Source organism: Glycine soja, chromosome 19, assembly GCF_004193775.1.
Source record: "Glycine soja cultivar W05 chromosome 19, ASM419377v2, whole genome shotgun sequence".
Lineage (NCBI taxonomy): Eukaryota > Viridiplantae > Streptophyta > Magnoliopsida > Fabales > Fabaceae > Glycine > Glycine soja.
In genome coordinates, this window is record NC_041020.1 from 3,390,663 (window position 1) to 3,415,834 (window position 25,172).

The window sequence follows — 25,172 nt, forward strand, 5'->3', positions numbered from 1 at the left end:
CGAGCCTGCAGAAGAGAGTTGAAAACGCATTCGAGATGATGAAGGTGATCACTGAAGATTTCGCTGTAGATCAGAATGTCGTAAAAAAAACTGTCGCGAACTTCCGCAGGAAAGGGCTGAGAAGGTTGTTCATGGCAGCCTGAAACGTTGACGGTGCGTTGCAGAGCCCGAATGGCATCACCCGGTACTCGTAGTGACCGTGGTGAGTGCGGAAAGCTGTCTTTGGAGTGTCTTCTTCAGCCATTAATATCTGGTGAAATCCCTGCCATAGATCAAGCTTGGAGAACCACGATGCTCTTCCTAACTCGTCAAGGAGTTCATCGATAGTTGGAAGAGGAAAGCGATCTCGGACTGTGATTGCATTGAGCGCCCTATAATCGATACACATCCGCCATGTCCCATCTTTTTTCTTAACCAATAGTACCGGGGAGGAAAACGAACTTCGGCTTGGCCGGATGAGGCCGACATCAAGTAAGGCGGAGACTTGACGTTCAATCTTTGTCTTCTAGAAGTGAGGGTATCGGTAAGGCCGTACATTAATGGGGTTTGCTGTGGGGAGGAGGTTGATGTGGTGGTCGTGTTGACGGGAAGGTGGTAGGGACGAAGGCTGTTGAAATAGGGATTGGTAGTTGCCTAGGAGGTTGTTAATGGCTAGGATGGGATGGAGGGGTTGTGAGGATGGTGTAGGTGAATCTGTGGGAAGGAGAGAGAGAGATGGAACAAACCCGAGGTAGAACTAGTGGAGATCATGCGTTATACCTGGTTAGCTGAGGCTAGGTTGGAGTCAGACTGGACATCAGCATGAAGGTTGATGGACTTGCCTGAGTATGAGAACTGCATGGTGAAGGAGGCGTAGTTGGTGATGACAGGTCCCAAGGTTTGAAGCCATTCTACACCTAGGACCACTTCAGCTTCACTGAGGGGAAGGATGCGTAGAGTCACCGTGAATGTATGATCTTGGATGAGAAGCTTCGTATCAGAGTATAGCTGGCTGCAAGTCATTACGGAGCCATTACCCACCATTACCATGAGAGGTAAGGTGTCTTTGACGGGCAAGTTCAGAAACTTAGCGACGCGGGGCTGAATAAAATTATGTGTGCTCCCGCTATCTATCAGTATAGTGACGCGTGTCTTGTTAATGAATCCATAAAGGCGGAAGGTGTCCGTAGCTGGAACTCCTGCCATGGCGTGAAGGCTGACATGGGGTTGGAGTGTGGAAGGATCGAAAGTGGACTTAGGCTCGAGGAGGTCGGGGTGAAGTTCAGGTGGGTTGGTTTGTGGCAGGTCATCAAGGGTTACTCCTGATGGAAGGGGTTCCTCAGAGTCCGCAATGAGGAACAGGACGCGTCCCTTGCAGCGGTGAGATGAGCTCCATTTCTCATCACAATTGTAGCATAGGCCTTTTTCGCGCCTGTAAGCCATATCCTCTTGGGTTCTTTGGATGAAAGGAGGTTTGTGTTTGGGTGGCTAGTTATTGTGAGTGAGAGGGAAGGATGTCTGTGAAGGTGGAAGGGAAGCTGGGGGTCTGGAGTAGTGTTTTCTTCAATCATTTATTTTGTCTTCTTGAAGCCGTGCTAAGGAAGTAGCTTGGGGTAATGAAATGGGTTGAAAAGCTTGTACCTCTCGTCGGATTTCCGGACTCAGGCCGGAGATGAAGCAGCTTAATAAAACGGAAGGGGAGAGACCAGTGATTCGGTTGGCTAGCTTTTTGAATTCGGTGAGGTACTCCGTGACGGAGCTGCGTTGAACAAGCTTGAACAATGTCCCTCGTGGATCATCATAAAAGAAGGGGGCGAAACGGGTTTCGATTGCTTGAAGCAGCGCCGACCATGACATAATGAAGCCGTTTCTGAACATCCACTGGAACCAGCTGAGTGCCGGTCCATCGAGGTAGAAGGAGGCCACGGTAATGCGCTCCTCTTCCGGCGTTCCCTGATATTCGAAGAACTGTGAAATTTTGAAGATCCAACCAAGTGGATCGTGGCCGTCAAATCGAGGGACGTCGAGCTTGACTGGTGGTCTGGAAGGGTATGAAGGTTGAGTTGCCAGCGGGGTGGGGGTGGTGAGATGCGAAAGGCGTTCACACATAGCCTCGACTTTGTTGGCGAGGTCTGAATGTCTCTCCGAAAGGGCGGCAATGGCTTCTTCCAAGCGGTCGGTGGTGGTACGCCGGGTGCCGTGTTCCGCCATGGTAGCAGGTTGGACCAGTTGATATGCGCTGGTGAGAGGAATGAAGAAGAAGAAGGTGAAGGTCACGGGGAGAGACACGCTTTCCTTGATTCGAGGTCAAGGAACCTCCTGACTAAGCTATAATTCTCGAAATGTATTTTCCTTGTTTATTCCAGTTCTGAAACAAGCTTTTATACAATGAAGTTAACGAACTTCAGCAGTTACAGATTCCAATGATTTCGTAACTAACTACCCAACGACCTAACCAACTAACCCATGGTTCATACAAAGCATGGCTCAACTTATGCATGCATGCAGTCACGTGCTCGATGGTTCCACGTACTCCTCTAAGTACCTAGGGCGCGTAATGTTCCTTCTTGGCCTTTCTTCGTGGGTTGCAGGTGACGAGGCTCCTCTCTCGCTGCTACTGCTAACATTCTGTGTTTGATGCATTCTCAAGAAAAATATATATACCACCACTCTCTTACTTTTCTTCTTCTTCCGACTTAAAATTTGGTTCTCTTTTCCTTCCTGCACTGTTTCTTTATTCTTTTTAGAGAAAATCAAAATAACAATATTATAGATAGTATTGTACCTTTATTTTGAATGTTCAATTGCCTTGTTGAAAAGGAGAATGTGAAACGGGTTTTTGCATCCCCTTCTAGAATTTAGCAAGAGCAAATTTGGGAAGTCTTATTCATACTATGATTCATAGAAAATATTTTCTAGCTCCACTCTTCGTGCCATGGTTCGCCTTAAAAGATAAGTAAATCTCAATATAATAATAACCCATAGAAAATATTTCAAACAAAACAAATTTTCATTAATGGATTGGCTTATGAAATCCAAGTATGGCAGTAGACTCAACCAGGTGAAATGCACATTCGGACATTCTCTTATTTTGATCATCAGTTGAATATGTGACAACCTAAAGGCTAAAGCTTTATTTTCCAATAACTCTGCATAAAATGAGCAGTGAATATCAGTCTCACCTTGATTCCTCCCTGTGTTTTGCATCGATTTCCTTGCTAGGTGGGTATACTGGCAAGCTTGATGGATCACACACATAAGGTTTTGTTTTGAAATACTGAAAAATGGTAAGGACGATATATCAAAGGACTAGAAAGAGTCCATATCATATTTCCATGATTCACATGTTAGAGACCCACGTTATGTGCACGTTGCACATTCCTTTATATTTTATTATTTTGGAAAAATTTGTTACTTCTGAATCTGGTCCATTTTCCATCCACATTCATCCCATATCTTTGCAAAATATATTTGCAACCACCTTCAGTAACAAATCACGTACCCATCATCTCACGTACTGATAACTTCTTATCTCACGTCTGATAACTTCCTATCTCACGTTCTGATAACAAGTTGAGAGAGCTCTGTGATGGACAGACTCTATAAATAGGATGGGGTGCTCTCAGTTTTGTATCACCAAACCCACTTCTCTATTCAGGAAAAAATACACCATCTATTCAGAGTGAGTAAGGGTCTGGAAGAACAAAACTGTCTTTCAGGTTTGTGTGTGAGCCGCTTCCCGTTCGATTTGCAATGGCTGGAGGTACGCTTTTAATTCCTTTTAATTTCCGCTGTTTGATCTAAATATGCTATTTAAATTTATTTGCATGTTTAGATCAGTGTATGTATATTTTTACATTTGGTATCAGAGCCTATTTGTACCTCTGTCTTGCTTATTGGGTCGTTCCTATGTGGAGTTTATTTTCTGAGTATATGGGTGTTATGTTTTAAGCCTCCTTAATTCAAAATAACATCAAAATTAGGAATGATGTGAGTTTTCTAATTTTTCTATGATTTAGAACGTATTTTTGGGTGTCTAAAATGTATATAATGTGTGGGTTTTTCGAAATTGAGGTAATAATATTTTTTTTTTTTTTTTACCACTGCTGGAGGTTGAAGACGAAGTCTTGTGGGTTTTGTTTACTGTGTTGGAATTGTTAATATACATTTTAAATTAACAATATTAAACAAAGCACGACTTGGTCTAGTGGTAAATGTGATGTGTATTACCTCATTGTTCTGGGTTCGAATCTCGTTGCTGCCCTTGTTGTTTGTTTTCCTTTTAATTAATTAAAAGGAAGTATAAATGAAACAAAAACGCCTTATGCTGGTTTCGAACCCTCACCCTACAAGCATGAAAGGACTCCCTTTGCCGCTAAGCTACTGCAACTTAATTGTTTATTAACTGCAGTTCACGTGTATTTATAACTTCTTAAGGATAAATCATTTATGCACAAACTATTTAAAAATTGTTTGTCTCTTAAGTTATGTTGAACATGCAATATTATGTTAAATACTGGTATGCATTGGATTTAATCCTTTAAAGTTTATTACATGTTGAATGAATATACGTGCAATGTTATTTTGAATTGGTATACATGTAATTTTTATGATTCAATATTGAGCACATTTGCATTATTAAGTATGTTTATGCAAGGTTTATTTTTAAATGTTAAGTGATTAATATAATTTTATTAAATTAGAGAATAGCCACAGCATCTTTAATTGAGTAAAATTATATACTAAATTTATAATCACATTGGAAATATTAATTGTGATTAATCATATGTAATGTGATGAAATCTACCCACAGGAATTTTGTTATATTTGTATGATTAATTAGGATAAAATATTAAATTATATTTCTTAATTTACCCACAGGAATTAAAGAAAAGAACATGATTTAATAGTTTTATCATAAAGTTGCATGATGAATCTAATTGAGTAGGACTTTAGCCCACAGGCAAGTTTTGTGTCACTAGATTCATATATTGAGACATGATTTGCATTGGCAAAACATGACATTTGTTTAGTCTCAAATTTTCTTAATGAGCATGTGTGTTTGTTTGCAGTTTCACAATCTATGAATATTTCTTGTGACCTTCCCATTTTGAAAGGTGATAATTATAAGGTTTGGAAGGAAAGAGTTCTCCTTCATTTGGGCTGGATGGATATTGACTATGCTATAAGGAAGGATGAGCCACCGGCTATTACTGAAACTAGCGAACCTGATGCTGTTGATCTTTATGAAAAGTGGGAGAGATCTAATCGTCTCTCCGTTATGTTCATAAAAACCAACATATCCGCTAGTATCCGGGGTTCAGTTGACCAGTATGATAAGGTCAGAGATCTGTTGAAAGCCATTGATGAACAGTTTACAACCTCTGAGAAGTCACTTGCTAGCACACTCATTATGCAATTCTCTTCCATTAAGCTTACTGGAACGAGAGGTGTGCGTGAACATATCATGCGCTTAAGGGACATAGTGGCTCAGTTGAAAACCTTGGAAGTTACCATGTCTGAATCCTTCCTGGTACATTTCATTTTGTGCACCCTACCTCAACAGTATACACCCTTCAAAATCTCCTACAACACACATAAGGATAAATGGTCTATTAATGAATTGATGACCATGTGTGTTCAAGAAGAGGAGAGATTGATAATGGAAGAGGGTGAGAAGGTAAATTTGACTACTTCTAATTCTGGAAAGGATAGGAAGAAGTCTGTAGGCACCAATAAAGGAAAGATTCCGACTCAACCAACAATTAAAAAGGAGTCAAAGTGTTTCTTCTGTAAAAAGAAAGGACACATGAAGAAGGACTGCCCCAAATTTAAAAGTTGGTTTGAGAAGAAAGGTACACCATTTGCCTTTGTTTGTTATGAATCTAATATGATTAATGTGAATCATAATACATGGTGGATTGACTCTGGTTCTACAATCCATGTTTCTAATACCTTGCAGGGTATGGAAAGCCTAAGGAAGCCAGTGGGAAGTGAGCAGTGCATCTACTCAGGGAGTAGGATGAGCTCACATGTAGAGGCCATTGGAACGTGCGTCTTAGTCTTAAGTAGTGGCTTTAAATTACATTTGGAGAAAGTTTTTTATGTTCCTAGTTTCTGTAAAAACTTAATTTCTGTTTCTAAACTTGCACCTTTGGGATTTTATTTTAATTTTACAGACTTTGGTTTTAATTTACTAAATAAATCTGAAATTATTGGTTGTGGTCAATTGGTTGATGGTCTTTATTCGATTGAATTGCAAAATGACGCTACTTCTATGCACGTTTCTGTTGGGTTAAAACGATGTATTGTGAATGAAGAATCCTCTATGTTGTGGCACCGGAGATTAGGACATATCTCTATTGAAAGAATCAAGCGATTAGTAAATGAAGGAGTACTTAGTACTTTGGATTTCGCTGATTTTGAGACTTGTGTAGATTGCATTAAGGGTAAGCAAACTAACAAGTCTAAAAAGGGTGCAAAGAGGAGTTCTAATTTATTAGAAATCATACATACAGACATATGTTGTCCAGACATGGATGCAAATAGTCCGAAATACTTCATAACCTTTATAGATGATTATTCACGATATATGTATCTCTACTTACTTCATTCTAAGAATGAAGCTTTAGATGCCTTTAAAGTTTTTAAGGCTGAAGTTGAGAAACAATGTGGAAAACAAATTAAGATCGTGAGATCAGATAGAGGTGGGGAGTACTATGGTAGATACACAGAGGATGGACAAGCACCAGGTTCATTTGCGAAATTTCTTCAAGAACATGGGATTGTTGCCCAATACACTATGCCTGGTTCTCCGGATCAGAATGGTGTGGCAGAACGAAGAAATCGAACCTTATTAGACATGGTGAGAAGCATGAGGAGTAATGTAAAGCATCCTCAATTTTTGTGGATTGATGCTCTTAAGACGGCTGCGTATATATTAAACCGAGTTCCAACCAAGGCTGTCTCAAAGACACCTTTTGAATTATTCAAGGGTTGGAAACCAAGTTTGCGACATATACGCGTTTGGGGATGCCCGTCTGAAGTAAGAATCTATAATCCACAAGAGAAGAAACTAGACCCTAAGACTATTACTGGATATTTCATTAGATATGCTGAAAGGTCTAAAGGGTATAGGTTCTATTGTCCATCCCACAACACTAGGATTGTGGAATCAAGGAATGCAAAGTTTCTTGAAAATGACTTGATCAGTGGGAGTGATCAATTTCAGAACATTTCTTCTGAAAGGGATCACTGTGAAGCTGAACCTTCTGGGACAAGTAATAGGTTGGTAGTCATTCCCACCCCTCAAGTTAAAATGGGTGTTAGACAACCAGTGATTGAAGTTCCACAAGCTGTTGAAAGTGATCATGTAGATCGAGTTGTTTGTGAGGAACAACATGATGATATTGAACAAACTGATGAAGAACCAGTTGAACAAGTTCCTCAGCAAGATGACCAAACAACATTAAGAAGATCTACTAGAATAAAAAAGACAGCAATTCCTAGTGATTATGTAGTGTACCTACAAGAATCAGACTACAACATTGGAGCCGAAAATGATCCTGAGACGTTTTCACAAGCCATGAGTTCTAAGGAATCAAATTTGTGGTATAATGCTATGAGGGATGAGATGGATTCTATGGCATCTAACCAAGTTTGGGATCTCGTTGAGTTGCCTGTTGGTGTAAAAGCCATCGGATGTAGATGGGTCTTCAAAACAAAGAAAGACTCAGAAGGCAACATTGAGAGACATAAGGCAAGACTTGTTGCTAAAGGATTCACTCAAAGAGAAGGAATCGATTACAGAGAGACCTTTTCCCCTGTATCTAAAAAGGACTCTTTTCGAGTAATTCTGGCATTAGTAGCTCATTTTGATCTTGAGCTGCATCAAATGGATGTGAAAACGGCGTTCCTGAATGGTGATCTAGAAGAAGAGGTTTACATGAAACAACCTGAGGGATTCTTATCTAGTGTTGGTGAGCACTTAGTCTGCAAGCTTAATAAGTCCATCTATGGATTGAAACAAGCCTCCCGCCAATGGTATTTAAAATTTCATGAGGTCATTTCTTCATTTAGCTTTGAAGAGAATGTCATGGATCACTGTATATACCAGAAGGTCAGTGGGAGTAAGATTTGTTTCCTTGTATTATACGTAGATGACATTCTGCTTGCGACTAATGATAAGGGTATGCTATATGAGGTGAAACAATTTCTCTCAAAGAACTTTGATATGAAGGATATGGGAGAGGCATCTTATGTCATAGGCATAAAGATCCATAGAGAAAGATCTCGAGGCATTTTAGGCTTGTCTCAAGAAACCTATATCAACAAAGTTTTAGAGAGATTTAATATGAAAGATTGTTCACCAAGTGTAGCTCCCATTGTGAAGGGTGACAAACTTGCTTTGAGTCAATGCCCCAAAAATGATTTTGAGCGGGAACACATGAAAAATATTCCATATGCTTCAGCAGTCGGAAGCCTTATGTATGCTCAGGTTTGCACTAGACCTGATATTGCATTCGCTGTTGGAGTTTTGGGAAGATATCAAAGTAATCCAGGTATTGACCACTGGAAAGCTGCAAAGAAAGTGATGAGATATCTTCAAGGAACAAAAGATTACATGCTCATGTACAGACAAACTGATTGTCTGGAAGTGATTGGCTACTCCGACTCAGACTTTGCTGGTTGCGTTGATTCACGAAGATCAACATCTGGTTATATTTTTATGTTAGCCAGTGGAGCTGTATCTTGGAGAAGTGCCAAACAAACCTTGACTGCTACTTCCACTATGGAGGCTGAGTTCGTTTCTTGTTTTGAGGCTACCTCGCATGGTGTATGGTTGAAGAGTTTCATATCTGGCCTTAGAGTTGTGGACTCTATTTCTAGGCCATTAAAGTTGTATTGTGACAACTTTGCTGCAGTGTTTATGGCTAAAAACAACAAAAGTGGAAGTCGAAGTAAGCACATCGACATCAAGTACTTAGCCATAAGAGAACGTGTTAAAGAAAAGAAAGTGGTCATTGAACACGTTAACACTGAGTTAATGATTGCTGATCCTTTAACTAAAGGCATGCCACCAAAGAATTTTAAGGATCATGTAGTACGAATGGGACTTGGTTCCATGATGTAATTTCATTGTACGTACATTTGTTATTTTCAATGAAACTCTTATTCAGTTAGATATTTTCTCATATCGTTTTGTGCACATATTTATTTATTTCGAGAAAAATCATTCGGTTTAGATATAGAATAAACATATGGTTTATTCATTAAGTTGAGAGCTAGTGTTGAGAGACTTGATATATTGTGGTACATGGAAGATACTACTCATCATCAGAGGACCTATCGCCATGACTCATATATTATGTTTCTTGTTATGGTTGATGTTGAGTTAAATGGACCAAGTGGGAGAATGTTAGAGACCCACGTTATGTGCACGTTGCACATTCCTTTATATTTTATTATTTTGGAAAAATTTGTTACTTCTGAATCTGGTCCATTTTCCATCCACATTCATCCCATATCTTTGCAAAATATATTTGCAACCACCTTCAGTAACAAATCACGTACCCATCATCTCACGTACTGATAACTTCTTATCTCACGTCTGATAACTTCCTATCTCACGTTCTGATAACAAGTTGAGAGAGCTCTGTGATGGACAGACTCTATAAATAGGATGGGGTGCTCTCAGTTTTGTATCACCAAACCCACTTCTCTATTCAGGAAAAAATACACCATCTATTCAGAGTGAGTAAGGGTCTGGAAGAACAAAACTGTCTTTCAGGTTTGTGTGTGAGCCGCTTCCCGTTCGATTTGCAATGGCTGGAGGTACGCTTTTAATTCCTTTTAATTTCCGCTGTTTGATCTAAATATGCTATTTAAATTTATTTGCATGTTTAGATCAGTGTATGTATATTTTTACATTTTGAAATACTGAAAAATGGTAAGGACGATATATCAAAGGACTAGAAAGAGTCCATATCATATTTCCATGATTCACATAGTCATAAAGTTTCAGTAAATGATGAATGGCTTTGTATATAGGACTAATGTTATAAAAAGAAATTGATTGATATTTATATATCCTCCCAAAAAATGGGCAAGAGAAATCAACAGACATTATTCTGCAAGAAAGATTAATTCTACACAATACACAGAAATTAGGGTATGTTTGGTCTTAAAAACATTTTCTACTTTTGTTTTCTGTTTTCATAAATAATTAAAAAAACATCCCCGTATTTTCACTATGTTTACTGGTTTCAAAGATTTCTACAAGAAACAATGTAAACAACAAAATCCTTGTTTTTATGGTTTCCTATACAAATCTTTGAAAATGAGAAATAAAATGAAAACATTTTTGTAATTATCTACAAAATTAGGAAACATTTTGTTAAACCAAATAGGCCAGGTATTTCAAATTAACAACAAAAGGTATTTCAGGAGTTTCCAACAAATACAAAACTAAACTACCTCTGATGATAGAGCAGATGAGGCAGTTCCACGTTTGTATGGTTCTATAGAAAGAAGAGTTTTTAGCAGATGTACACTGGTCGCTGGCAAATCTTTAAAGAACTGTCAAAGGCAACTATCATATGGTTATTGTGGCTTAAATAAAGTTGCATGAGGAAGTCTAGACTTTTTCCAGTATTCATCAGGTGGGGAGCCACAGAGCTTGAAAATTTTGTGCAATTGTTCAACCTGCATACGTAACAAATATGAATTTAGAAGAGTTTCAAATCAAACATAGTGTCAGAATTGCCATTTCCAGTTGATTCATTTATTAACCGCAAACTGATTAGCATCTGGTCAAACATTTCAAGTGATTTTCAGATTGAAACACTTCCTTATATGAAAATTAATAATAGGTATCATCATCATATTCTTTAGTTTTATTACATTCTCCCTTTTATCTGTATTGAGAAATAGAACGTTGGCAATCTTAAACTACTGAACAAGCAATGATAGCATCAATTTTAAATGACCCTATTGACAAATTGCTGTGAAATCTCATGCTGTCATTCAATAGGTATGGGATCCGAACTTCAGCTCTGTTCAATATTTGGTGGTAAAAATATGGAATTATATTCAAAATTTATGCTGCAACTCAGATATAGTAATGTAAGACTAGGAGAACAAAACCTATAATCATTATGTAAGCATGAGATATATTTAAGATTATTGCTTTTTCAGAGAGGGAGAAAATGGTGACACTAATTTATGGTAAACATGCAGTGTAACTATAAGGCTCGATCTTGAGAGTTAATCGATTATTATTATTATTATTATTTTCCTTAAAGAACAAGTGCTAACGTGGCCAGCCTAGAACATTACCTAATTCCTAAGTGAAAATTCCTGCGGTTCAGTTTGAAAGCTGCATATTGCTTACATTAAATCAGATCCAATTCTTTTAAATTGCCATGGACCATAAGAATTGACCCATGATGTGCACATTACTCTATAATAACCTTTCTAATAGAATTACAATACGAAAAGCTACTATATGAAAGGGAAATAAAGCACCTGTATTCTGAAAAAGGAAATGGAATCTTTACCACAGTAAGAAAGAGATGATATCAAAAGTTATTGAACTGAAATCTCAGTGCACCTTGCTGCCAAAATTTATTTGAATTGATACTATTTTAAGTAGTTTTTTAATTGCATATAAGCTTAAAAAAGAAACTCAAATATCCATCTCATGCCAAGCATTTTCATATCAGTGGCTTCCTTGAGGGTTGAGGCATTGTCATATTTCTTCATTCTTATACATCTTCAAAGTTATTTTAAACTTACCATACAGAGCTCACTCTTATGGTTTGCCATTAATTTTTTTTTCTAATAAAAATGTAATCAACTTCACTACACTAGCATGCACCATGACAGGAAAAATCCATACATTTTGAAAAGTCTAATACCTCTGTCCTCCCCTGAAGTATATAGGCTTTCCAACAAGCAGCTTTGCAAAGACACAACCAACACTCCAGAGATCAACAGCGGGACCATAATCTGTCGAACCGAGCAAAAGCTCCAGTGGCCGTAATTTGGGAAGTCTTATTCATACTATGATTCATAGAGACTAGATGACTTTGTTTTAAATTTTGATAGAGTTGATTTTGAATCATTGAACATGATTGAAATGTGTGTCCAAATTAATTACAGTCACAAATTTTGTTACATCAAGCGTTAAGGCAGGAAATTTTGATTTTTCCCTAAATGAATTATGTACTAAAACATATAGCAAAACTTAGGACACGAAATTATTAGATCAGTTAAGGGCTTAAGGCCATTGAATTCTCCTGTCAGAAGGCCATTGTAAAATATGGTTATAGTCAAGGAACCAAGCCAACAGAAAAGTGTGAATCTAACTTTGTGACATTTAGATCAGATGGCAGCAACAATGATATTAAGTTTAAAACTATTTTATCAACCTAATGTAGAGCTATACAATGGGGGGGATAATACATGCAGATAATTTTCATGAAATTTATCTGCTCCATAGAGGCACAGGGGAATAAGGCTTATTAGCATTGGACTTGTAGTTGCTTACTATTTTCAATTTTATGCTTATAACTAAATAGAATGCATTGAATTAGGAATTGTGACAATTGTAACAAATATACATACCTGCAACAGTTTGGCCTCAACACCCTCTACAGAATTAGCCCCGCCCAATATTTCCCTAGCTAGTCTTTCCACATGAACATACATTGAGTAATACCTGCAAAAACAAATAAAAAAAAAATTGTTTAGTAAGTGAAACAAATATAAAATATTATATTGGTTTCTCCGACGTCGGTGGCGGCTCCGGGAGAGTCAAGGTGTCGCCAACCTCCGTGATCGTGCACCTGTGCTGCGTTTATGGACTCAAGTTATCTAATCATGAGTTGTCATATACTTGAAATTTGTTGTTTTTTAAAGTGATTTTTATTTTAGTTTCTACACCTAATAGAGCTCAACATACATCAATGGAGTTTATAGAACTCAAACCACAATGTCTGCATGCATGCAGCCAGTAACATATTCAAGGTTTGGGAACTTTTGGTTATCATACATGAAACAAAATCCTTATTCTCACACGACACACAATCTCTTCAACCAGGCGTCTTATTATCATCATTCGGTTACTTGTGTTGGTTGTTTATTGTAGGCCATTTTGAATGTTAAAATGTATTAACTTCATTCTTTTTAATTTCCATGGAATCTGAAATGAGATTAACGTCATCCTTTTTTATTGTTTTTGACATATATAGAACAAGAAACCTAGAGTACTCTCCTCAAACTGGGGTTATAATCCTATAACTAGTTACCCATTTTCTATCAGCTTTGTTATTTTTTTTTCTCTTATGATATTTTTCATATTTCATATCATTTTGCCAACTTTCATTTTTCATATTTGGTTGCAGATTCCTGGGCCCCCACCTAATGGAGAAATAATAGAACACCAGAAGAAAATTGGCCTTTGGGGAGTAACACTAGCTTCAGCAGATGCAACTCTTGTTGGAAGAACACTTTCAACTCTAACTGAATCCCCCGATGGTCTTCCTGGGTTGAATGAGAGTGCTGAGATGGTTGAAAAAAGGAAAGCCTACTGGACTTCTGTGAAGCCTGCTCATTTTGGTGTGAAGATAGGCTCAAAATCATTTTGGTTGAAGTGCATGTACTACATTTTTCAGCATTCAGAAATACAAAAATGAGGGAGCTTGTTTACAATAACTGTTCTGGATATCCTTACATCATTTACATTAAGCAAAAATAAATGAACAAGATTATAAAGTAAGATCCACGTTTAACATTATGCCCATAGCTTTACCTTTAATCCCTTCTTCATCACAACAGTCAGAAAATTTTATGATTTCAAAATTATTCACATTGTCCATATGTTATCTGAATGAATCATAGCCCTAGTACTTAAGAAAACCAATGGAACAGGTTTTAAAATTTTCACAATTTATTATAAATGTTTATGCTTTAATTTTTTTTTTATGGAATGTTTATGCTTTAATTATTAACTTTTCAACCTACAATTATAATTTCTTGATATTCGTTTATAGTGCATCATTCACTTTAAAAGAAGAGTCAAATACTTGTTAATTTTACTAGTTATAAAATGTGTGGTTGAAGACACTATTAAAACTAAGGGTAATATATTAAATTCGTTCTTACATTTACAAATATTAGTTAATTTAGTTTTTGAGATTATGAAAATGTTATTTTAATCTTGAAATTGCTAAACAACACTCATTTTAATCTTTTTAATTATGATTTCAGATACTAAATTGAATGTAATTTTCTTACATTAAGAATCGAAATGACCCTAATTTAGTCATTTTAGGGATTATTTATATATATATATATATATATATATATATATATATATATTAGTTATAATTTTAGAAACTAAAGTTATGTTTGTAAGATAATTCAATTAGTTTTTAACTTTTTTTATTAACTGAAAAGCTTGTTTGATTATTCGATAAATTAATTTTTTTAGTAGTTCTTTAATAGTTTCTAGCAATTTTTGAATATTACTTGAAGTATCAATTTTTAAAATATTAATTTCTAATTTTTATATTTTCTTTTATTTTTATCCTTAATATATTTATTCATTTTCTTTGTTATATTTTTAAATAAATCATGATTTTATTATTTTTCAATAGTTAATTTTTTACATTTTCGTTTCATAATTTTAGAAAGTAGTATTAATCAAAATTAAAGGTTTGAGGGAGTCTTACTTTTGGGTCCCAGTCCAGGCGCTACCTAGTACCTACAGTTCTCAGCTAACTTGTGCAATATAGATGAGATTCCTAATTATTTTTAGAAAATAATTCCTTAATTGTGCATCTTCCTACAGTTCTCTAACTTAATGGGTATCAGAAAAAGTAGAAAACATGGCTGCTTCTCGTAAGCAAGAAAAGCAGCATATCCCCAAAGTGAATGTTCCCCTTTCAAACACGGCAGCAGTCAAAAATAATTATTACAAATTCGTTGAAATAATTAAAAACTAGTTTAGGAATTAAATAACTTATAAGATTGGCTAAGCTGATGGGAAGAATGGGAGAAAAAAAAATCTTAGACTCAAATCTCTCACACTAACAAACTCAGTACTAATATTTACTGATAAAAATAAAATAAAATCATTCAACATTTGAGTGAGAACCTGTCTCACAAATAAATTGACACCAGTTTAGATCTTTGGACGGCCTTATTAGTTATTATTACAATAAACATAGTTAATAGTCTTAGTCTTCCATGAAATTATTGATCGATAGAACCAAATTGGAATAATATTAATGAAAAAATTACCACTAGCACATGAAGGCTAGATTTGCAGTGGGATAGTAGCGTGAATAGCTTGTTATATAGATTATAAAATCAAGATTGTTCCATATCTGTGTATAGAATAAGATATATATGGTAGAATTCAATGGGATGACTTCTTTACATTAACTGTTCCGAATATCTTACAGCCTTAAACTTCTAATGATAGCTTCAATTTTTTCCAAAAATGATTGAATAAAATATTAAATTAAGGTTCAACATCTAACTTTATGCACACGGCACAAATCCATATTTCATTCGACAACTTAGGGAACTCAAGATATTTTCCTAATCAACCAACATTGTTTCCCCATTTGTAGTCTGAATTGTGGCCTTGGTACTCTGTAGGCTCAAGTGTTTCTTCATTTCCTGAGACCTGACAAACTCCTCAATTCTAGCTTTTAGCGCATCATCGGGAATCAACATATCCGCAGTAAGATGAGAACGGTTGAATGGGTCAGTCTGCACAAACAAACAGAAAAGCATAAACCAATGAACCCTCTTAAATACATGAACACCAGTAATGTCAAAGATGTTAACTTACACTATCACTAAGAAGATGCCTCTGAATGACAGGACGATCAACCGTGATCCTTGAAGAAGGCAAGATAACTGGATCCTTCATCAAAGTGTACTGTAATATAGAAAAGGGCATGTATGTTGTGTCAGAATTAGCTTGCCTGTTATTCAAAACAGCTTATAAACAACTTTTTAGAGCTTTCTGAAAAAATAAAGCAATTTTACCCCTAAAAATAATGAAGAGTAATCACGCATCTAGTCACTATCAAATTTTACACTTGCAAATCAATTACGAGTGACACCCCCACTTCCACCACAATAAAAACACATGAACACAAAAAAGCGGAAAACATACTTGAATTGGATCCAGGAATTCATCTGGTATCTCCCCTAGAGTAGCTTCAGCATCCATTGCCTCTGAAGCAGCAACTTTAGCTTTAGCACCAAGTTGAATAAATTCCTGTATAATTCTCCCATCCTCCCCAATTCTGTGAAGGACATCTGCCCCAGCACTAAACAACTGCAGCGAATTACCAGTCAGATTGCATTTTCTTGTATGATAATACAGACAAAATAAAATTTCTTGAGAACAGTATGCAGTATATGAAAAGTCCCACAAAACTTGCCTGATCATTGTATGACCGGCCATCCTTTGAGATGGCAGCTGGGAAGATGGAATTCGTGTCACCCCTAGCTAGATGAACATATATGTGCACAATCTGCAAAGGAATAAATTAAAGTTAGTAGTGTGCTATGAAACATAAAGTTTAGAAATACAGTACATTTGTGCGGTGTATTGTGTCATGTAATATAAATGATATACAAGATTTTGGTGCCAACATCCTCCCACCACTCTTCCAAAAAAAACTAATCAAACCATTAATATTTAATATAAATATATAATAAATAATTAAGAACAAAAGGATTTTGGTATTTTGCAAGCCTAGAGCAACAACTCATCAAGAAATTATTCAGCCAAGTTACTACAGTTAGGAAAAAAATTTCAACAAACTAAAAGATAAGCACATAGAACATCGTATAAACAAGAAAGTTTTTCAAATTCCTTGGATTAATGAAGATGTAAATACAACATTTTAGAATCAATCCTATTGAGTCATGTTTGACTTTGAGTCTAAAGATTGCAAAAGAATAGCATATCACCTCTCCTGAAATAATTATTCACTAATAAAAAACTCACTTTAAATAATTTTTGAAATATAGTTGATGCCAACCTGTTTTAGCAAATGCTTAGGACGAAATTCATATTTCTCAGGATCCTTCAGACTAAGCGATTTTCTTTGAGGACCCACCAATTGCAGCAGAAAGTAATTGAGCATGCTAGCCACTCTTTCAACCTTGAAAACGTGGAAAAATAAGATTGAACTCATTAGGAGCATAACAAAATTTCAAAGGAAGATCATAGTTCAGTGATAAACTATTTTATGAGATGACAAGATGCATAACATGCTATGGTTGGAAAGAGAAAAATCACCATCTCGGGAAGTAGGAATGGAGCAGTAATCTGCTCTGAAGTAAATGCAAGCATACTGACATCTTCGTTTGCCAACTTCATATCTATCCGAATAATCTATAAAAATATTCAGCATTAAAAGCTCTATTAAATTATTTAAAAAACAAGTGCTGATACATAATTATATATTGAAACAAAAGGACAACAGACATTTTCTTGAGAATGGAATAACCGGGTCCTCTCCTGCCTCTCTTGAACTGGTCGTCGCTCCCACTCGACCGTATTTGACATCTCAGCCTCCAATTCTTTTAGCTCAAGAATTTTGTTCAGACTTTCATCAAGAAGATAAATACTATCATTAATCAGAAAGTTTAAGAAATTCAGATAGACACCCTTTTCCTCCTCTTTAGCAATCTGGAAAAAAATTAAAATCAGAAAAAAAATTAGATACAGTCATGGTGTGAGATAAAAAAAAAAAGTCTTTTATACATTACCTGTCTCCAAGCATTACGATGACTAGGGACTTGCCACAGGTATTCAAGGAGTTCAGCAATATTATGGCGGATGTTAAACTTGTCATAGAACTGTAATGGACAAGTGACAATTAGCTAGGTCTTGTATTCAATGACCCAGAAAGGTTAATGATTTCAAATACTGAAACTCATGGAATGTAATATGTATATTAATATATTAATATGTGCTAATTTAGCAAACCATAATTGGGGCATTATAAATTGAGCTATATAAAAAATTGGTGAATCTGGCATTGCTCTAATCAATCACATGCATAGGATTAAAATAGAACATATTTATTGATCTGTCTAAAGTAAACAGAACCACAAACATGACTAACATGGACCCCCTTTTGATAGTCAAACTTGAGTTTCAAGAAAATCAAGAAGAGAGGTGATTTCCAAACAATTCAACTATATTCCTCATATTAATCTAGAAATTGACAGCATTAGGGGGGGGGGAAGGTTGGTCATGCCACAAACAGTCTTAAAATGCAGACTAACCTGTGTGTGAGAACCAGTGAACTCAATGTCAACGTAGAGTTTCAGAAGATTCCTCACAAGATACTCAAGAGAGAGTTGGTGGCCTTCAAATAGAGTGGCTGTAGCAGTTGAGCCGCTGCAGAGAGGGAATAGGATAGAGGGAACACATATACTCAATTATATAGCTTGAAGACTTAAAACAAATTTTCGCAATATAATAATAATGATAAGCAAATTTTCCAATTTTAAACAGAAGAAGGACACCAATTACCTCCTGCGGGGCATCCAGCAGTTCAATACTTCAACCATCTTTGCTCTAAGATATGGGTTTTTGATAAATTCAGGGCTGGCCATGAACATAATTATAAAGTTCATAAATTCTTCCTGCAGAGCAATATAAATGCATTATCTTGCATAAGATTTGGGAGATAAAGGATTAATCCAAGAAAAACTCTTTTGAGTGAAGTCTACCAGCACAACTCCATCTAAGGCCTTTGGAATCCGGGAAGCAAATATTAAAAGTTCCATGGCATCTTCCACAAAATGTTCAGGCATGGTAGCAAATTCCATTGGGCAAGTTGGTGGTAGAGGCATCTTAAATCCACCCACCAAGCCAACCAACCAAATAATCATCAAGCGGTACAAGGAAAGCGCATTTTGAATAAGAGTGTTATCCTAAGGAAAAAATGTGAAGCCAATAATTAAAATGAGAATATTGAAAATTTGAAACTTCTAATCTAGAAAGAACACTTGAAAGTAACAAGAACTTGTCTACACCATATTGATGAATCAAGTGTCAAATTTCAGTGAACATTTAATTTAGAAGAGCATAATCTTTGTAAGGTAGAATAGATATGCTTATCCTTTTGAGAGATCACACCAATGAATCTTCTCTTTACTATGAAAGTAATTATGACGGGCATTCCTAAATAGTAACCGTGTTATGTCGTAACCATATCAGATGTGAAGCACTAGATGGACACTTCAAATATTTTAGTTGCATCTTCATAACTTTTTTACTTTTATTTTTCGAACTTTTATACCAATACTGATTTGAATACCACAATAATTAGATAAATTTTAGCATTGTATTGAGTTTATAATGATGCATTATCATTTTAAAAACATGAACTTTCCCTTGTGATTTTTACAAAATTTCCATAGCCCTATGTACATGTCATATTGCATCCATGTCCCATGTCATATCAGTGCTTCCTAGCTAAGAAGTAATAAGAACCTTTAAGCTCCATAAACCCCAAATTTCACAAAAGAAAATTAAGAAAAGGGACACTACTATAAGAAAAAGTAAAAAGAGAACCCCATCTGTGACAAAGTACAAATAAATAACACCATAAACATTATAAAACATGTAGCATAGGTCTACGTACACCCTGTAGTACAAGGTTTAGTATAAGAGTACAGCTGGAGAATACTACAATTTGTAGTACACTGTACACCCCCCCTCAAAGAAAAGCATATAGATCATATGTGCAGCATGTTATAAATGTAGCTAATTCGAGAATCCTTGAGTCCTTGATGGACTTCAGTAAATACATATGCTAAAAGGTCATTCAAGTTGATGAAACTAGTAAAATTACTAGATAGCTGGAAAAGAGAAGTCACAGCCAAACAACTGCAGGAAAAGAGGAGAAAACTGGTGTTTCAACTTTAGAAACCAATACCATATGCATATGGAGAGAGAAAGATCTTAGATAGAGAAACCTTTTAGAACAGAAGTTTGAGTGAATGGAACTGTAGTGCTGTACACAATTATTTATTTTAGAGCAGAGACATATGTACAGACAATACAATTTTGCACGGTTACAGTTGTAGTACATTAAGATCTGTAGTACACTATATATATATATATATATAGACTGTACAACTCCCCAAAAACACACACACACACAATACAAGCACAGAAGCAACTTGTTTTATTTTCATATATCTGCATTTGCTAACGTAGAAAACAAGAAACTTCAAAGTGGGCGGGGGGAAGGGGGGCTGAAGGACCTACCCTCAATATCTGAGCCTCATAACAAAGTTTTTCCTGTGAGTACAACTCCATTTCTTTCTCAAGCCGATTTATATCCAATTCTGCCTGAGGGGTGGGTGTCCGCTCCTGCATGGCTTTAAGTGTGGCAAGAGCATCTTCACACCGAGAAATATCCTGTATATAATATGACTCCAGTATTTATACTTTACATAACTTTAGAAGTAATCATTCAAAGCAGATAAAAAATAAGGCATTAATAATAGTTAGCTCCCATAAATTAATACTAACAATTTCTAATTCTACCCAAGCATATATGTGATTACCTGAACTAAGTGTTTGAAGTCAGAAAATGCTTTTAAAAGGCCCAAGTTGAGCACTCTTGCGGTCATAAAGAAGCATTCACAAATAAATGAATATTTTGTCTTTTCAGCACGTGCAGAATTTTCATTTGACAGCTCACCAAAATTATTACTACCAGAACTGCTGGCCTCTTGGGATTGTTGCAAGCGTTTTTTATCATCACTATATTGATTGGTTGCCCCAGTTGTAGCTGGGTTTTTACTATTAAGCCATTCAGTAACTTCTTCTGATGATGCATGAAGAGCAGTCAACCCACTAAAACAGAATCATGACCAAAAGTTACCTATAGGGAGATGCATGAAATTTCCATGAGAAATTCAATATTTACAACACAAAGCCCTCACCTTAGCTTCAAGCGGTTTGAGCAGTGCACATATTTTGCATCAATTTTATCCCTTTTTGTTAAATTTGCATCTAAAAATGGCTCACATAAACGAAGCATGACAGCACTGAGATTTACAAACATGCCTGAACTTGCACAAGTAATAGGGTCAACCTGTTTTTAGGATGAAGAAAAATGTCACACATATTCTCATAAGACGTAATAAAGAACAGGTATGAGTATTTAAAAAACTTCAGCATGAACATTATGACAAGGAATGCAAAAAAGAAAAATGAAATAAAATAAGAATGAAGCAATTGAATACAAATTATCTTGTTTGCTGTGTCACTGCACTTCCACTAAAAAAATGCAGATAAGAAAGAAATTTACCTGTATATGAGCCCTGGATGCATTTATATTGATCGCCTCCGCAAGATACTCAAGTACACTTTCACGAGTATCTTGGCTTTTAAGGAGGATGAGGAGTACTTCAGCTAGGCCATCATATAAGTTGTTCATGACAGTTTTGATGGTGGAAAATGAAGATAACAAATCAGCAGGCCGCCTAGTTGATGCATCAGAAAAACACTGCTGCCTGGATTTCAAATGAGAGAAGAAAAAAATGTTAAAAAGTGAGCCTGATTAAATAATAAACAATAAAATATCCCATCCAAATAATAAGCATAGACTTCAAAAGGGAAACAATAAGCAAGAAGTGGAACAAGAATATAGGGGTAGCAAATAAACAACAACTGAGCCTTTCCCATTAAGTGGGCTTGGCTAAATGAATCAAAGAGAAAAGGGCACTGTAATGTTCACTCATAAATCATGTCTATAGACAAATTCTTGACATACTTCCTAATTATTTTACCTATGTTTTCTCTTAGTCTCCCTCTCGTCTCTGACAACTGGACTACCCTCCATCTAATATACTCTCCTTGTGATTCTATAAGTCTTCTCCGCACATACCCAAACCACCTAAGGCAAGACAACACTATCTTTTCTACAATAAGTGCCACCCCAACTTTTTGCCCAATGCATTCATTCTTAAATCATACCTTAGTAAGTTCATTCATCTAATGTAACATTCTCATTTATACTACATTGCATATATTCTTTTTTTTTTTGGCTTTTTACTGCCCGACATTCAGTCCCATACAACATCAAAAGTCTCATAACAAAGTCGTAATTTTTCTAAACAATAATTTGCTGAAGGACCAACATACCGACCATAAACCATTTGTTTCCTATTCTATGAAACCAAAGGACATAGAACCAACAAGCACATCAAAATTATACTCGAACCATGTTTGCTTAACTAATCCAGTATACTCTAGCCAAGTTCACAAAAACGAAAGCAACCAATCACATGTACAATCACTCGGAGATATAAGGCTGGCTTGATGGTTGGGAAGGGGCCAGGGGGCTTAAGGGTGAAGGGAGAAGGGAGAAGGGGAAGGGAGAGGTCGAGGATTCGAATCCATCCCACTGACATTTCTAACAAAAACTAACCAACTAACATTCGCGGAAAAAAAAAAAAAAAAACATGTGCTACTCTCCCTTCGGCACCTCTCACCAATGCAGACAAAGAGAAAAGCAAGACCAGTAAAAACCTATTAACACATGAATTTCAAACAAAGCTAAATCCATAATCTTAAGCTCACCCAACATCAGGCTGGCCCTTGAAAAAAGCATGATCAGGAAGAGCACTGATATGAAAAAAGGGACCCAAAATGCTGGTCATCTCAATAGCACGGCCATTCATATAAACCCCTTTGGGAATCCACCATTCATGATTCACAAGAGACTTAGCACCAACGGGAAACCTAACCAAATACAACAAAGCCCTCAATGAGTCCTGAAAGTTCCCAAGAGCAGAAACCTTCATCACACTCCCTCTCAGCTCCTCATACAAACCCTTTAGAATCTTGTCCAAGCTGTCAAAATCCGGGTCCCTGAAAAACTCCTCCAGAAACCCCGGCGGACTCTTTGCCCCTCCGCCGCCACCGCCGAACACGTTCCCGCCGCCTACCTCCGCCAAAATCAGCGACAGCAACGGCGAATTGGCACCGCCCGAATTCGCCGAACCCCGGCTCGGAAAGAGCTCGGGATTTGCTAAATGAATCCGGCAGTAGTTGACGCAGAGCTTCTTGGCCTGCCTCACCACCGCCTCCATCTCCGACCGTAGGGTTTTGTCCTTCATGTTCGCGATTTTCTTGCCTTCCTCGTGCGCTCGGTGGTAACAGCCAACGAGGTACTGGAACGGAGACTCGTCTACGGCTCCGGCGAATTCGCCGGAGAGACGGTCGATTAAAACCCTCTCCATGCAATCGCGCGAGAGGCGGAGCTCCTTGTCCTCGCTGAGAATCTCGGCCGCGGTCAGTTCTAAATACACGATTCTCGAATCCGTAGTGGTGGCGATTTCGGTGATCGAGACTAGAAAGATTTTGCGGATGACGATGTCCTCCACTTCCTGCGGAGTGCGTTGGGGTTTCGCCGCCGCCATAGATGGAAGTTATCGGAGCGATCAAATTGAAATTGAAATTCGATTGTTTGGTTAGGTTTGTTTTGTGAAGAAAGAGAGGGAAAAGGATCTTATTGTTGTTGAGTGAGAGTGAGACTGAAGGGGAACATGGTTTGGTTTTGGAGACAACTCGGAAGGTTCTTGTATTAAGAGAGATACTATGTGGAGAGAGGTTCCAAACGACGTAGTTTCGTCAGCCTCCTTTATTTTATTGTTTTTAATGTTTTATCTTTAATAATTTACAATCTATGCTTGTGATTAATGTTTTTAGACTCAGTTGGTAACTAGATATTTTTTTTTTTGGTAGTGTAATCTTTGTTGCAATTATAAGATATGATTTGATAATAATCTCATCTTAGTCATTATTCCTATGTAATTGCATACAATGTATTTTTTTGGAGATAGATTCAAAAGTAACTCTTCCTATATATATATTCTAATTATATTTTTTAAAATTTTATGATTAACAGTTTTGCTTTCATTTATTCATTCAACTCAAAAGTTGTGAGAGCATCTATGCCCCTTATATATTGAACACTAATTCTCTCACTCTCATTAACTCAAACTATTCGACACCACGTTTCATTTTCAGATACATTGATTTTGTGAAAATGTTACACATAATCTTTTACTTATTATTGATTTTAATTACCTATGCTTGACAACAAGGGGTGAGAAATTTGCTAAATCAGTACTATTGAACTTAAAGTTGTTGCTAAATTGGTACTATTGAATTCAGAAATTTAGTTAATATTGATTTTAATTCCAATTGCTAGTTTAAATTCACGGTTCATGCTTGCTAGTTGTTACTTGTTACTATTGGACATAAATTTGTTTCCAATAATACATCTATTTCCAATTCCAATTGGTATTTTAAAGTTATGGTTCATTCTTTCTAGTGTTGATATTATATATAGTTTTGTTTTACAAAAAATTTACTCATGAACTATTATTTACTTTTATATATAAATTTATGTTTTTTTGACAAGTTCTTATAAGTTTGAATTTCAATTATGAATCGATATTTTATGTTATTTGGTGTTTTAAATTAGTAGTGTAGATGTAAATTGTTTGTAACTATCTAATGTTCTATATTTGTATTGATTATGATCTAGTGCAAAATATAATTTTTTACGGTTTCCTTTTTCATATAATATTAATTATAAATGAAAACTCCACTTGAAATGTCTTCTTCAAAGAAATTTGCAAGTAATAATATTGTGGATAGTTCTTATTTTAAAGATCAATCTTCATCTAAAGATCAATCTTCATCTAAAGCTCAAATCCTTCAATTAATGTAGATGATGGTGATGATACTAAAGTAATTGAGGATGGCCAAAAAAGGAAGATATCTATTGTTTGGAACTACTTCAAGAAAAAAAAAATGTCAATAACAAAGATAGGGCATTGTGTTGTTGTTGCATCAAGCATTTGGCATGCAAGAGATCTAATGGAACAACTCATTTGCATAAACACTTGAAGACCTCTAAAAGAAGACCATATAAGGATATCAAATAATCACTTTTGTTGAGAGAACAAAAGAAGGCAAATGGATCAAGTACTTATATGAGTAAATATAGTTTTGATCTAGAGCAATCAAGAAAAGACCTTGTTTACATGATAATAGTTATGAGTATCCACTTTCAATGGTGGAACCTTTGGGTTTCAAAATATATTCTAAATGT

At 36.1% G+C, this 25,172-nt stretch overlaps 1 protein-coding gene across 1 annotated transcript; it reads right to left on the reverse strand.

The window, feature by feature from the left end:
• Positions 1-15,321: 15,321 nt before the first annotated feature.
• On the reverse strand, positions 15,322-23,619 carry LOC114399615 (probable ubiquitin conjugation factor E4). The gene is made up of 16 exons (XM_028361819.1): positions 22,628-23,619; positions 21,354-21,558; positions 20,986-21,137; positions 20,605-20,896; positions 20,303-20,455; positions 18,757-18,960; positions 18,557-18,669; positions 18,307-18,421; positions 17,785-17,874; positions 17,501-17,704; positions 17,312-17,407; positions 17,052-17,174; positions 16,446-16,538; positions 16,175-16,339; positions 15,845-15,934; positions 15,322-15,762 (listed from the first exon to the last, which is right to left on the reverse strand). The coding sequence occupies exons 1-16, from the start codon at positions 23,467-23,469 to the stop codon at positions 15,589-15,591; spliced, it is 3,111 nt and encodes a 1,036-aa protein (XP_028217620.1). The 5' UTR covers positions 23,470-23,619; the 3' UTR covers positions 15,322-15,588.
• Between the last annotated feature and the right edge of the window lie 1,553 nt (positions 23,620-25,172).

Coding starts and splice junctions, on each gene's coding strand:
- LOC114399615 (XM_028361819.1), bottom strand. CDS start 23,469: ATGGCGGCGGCGAAACCCCAACGCACTCCGCAGGAAGTGGAGGACATC. Junction 17,875..18,306: donor TCACTGGTTCTCACACACAG/GTTAGTCTGCAT, acceptor TGTCCATTACAG/TTCTATGACAAGTTTAACAT. Junction 16,340..16,445: donor GCCGGTCATACAATGATCAG/GCAAGTTTTGTG, acceptor AATTCGCTGCAG/TTGTTTAGTGCTGGGGCAGA.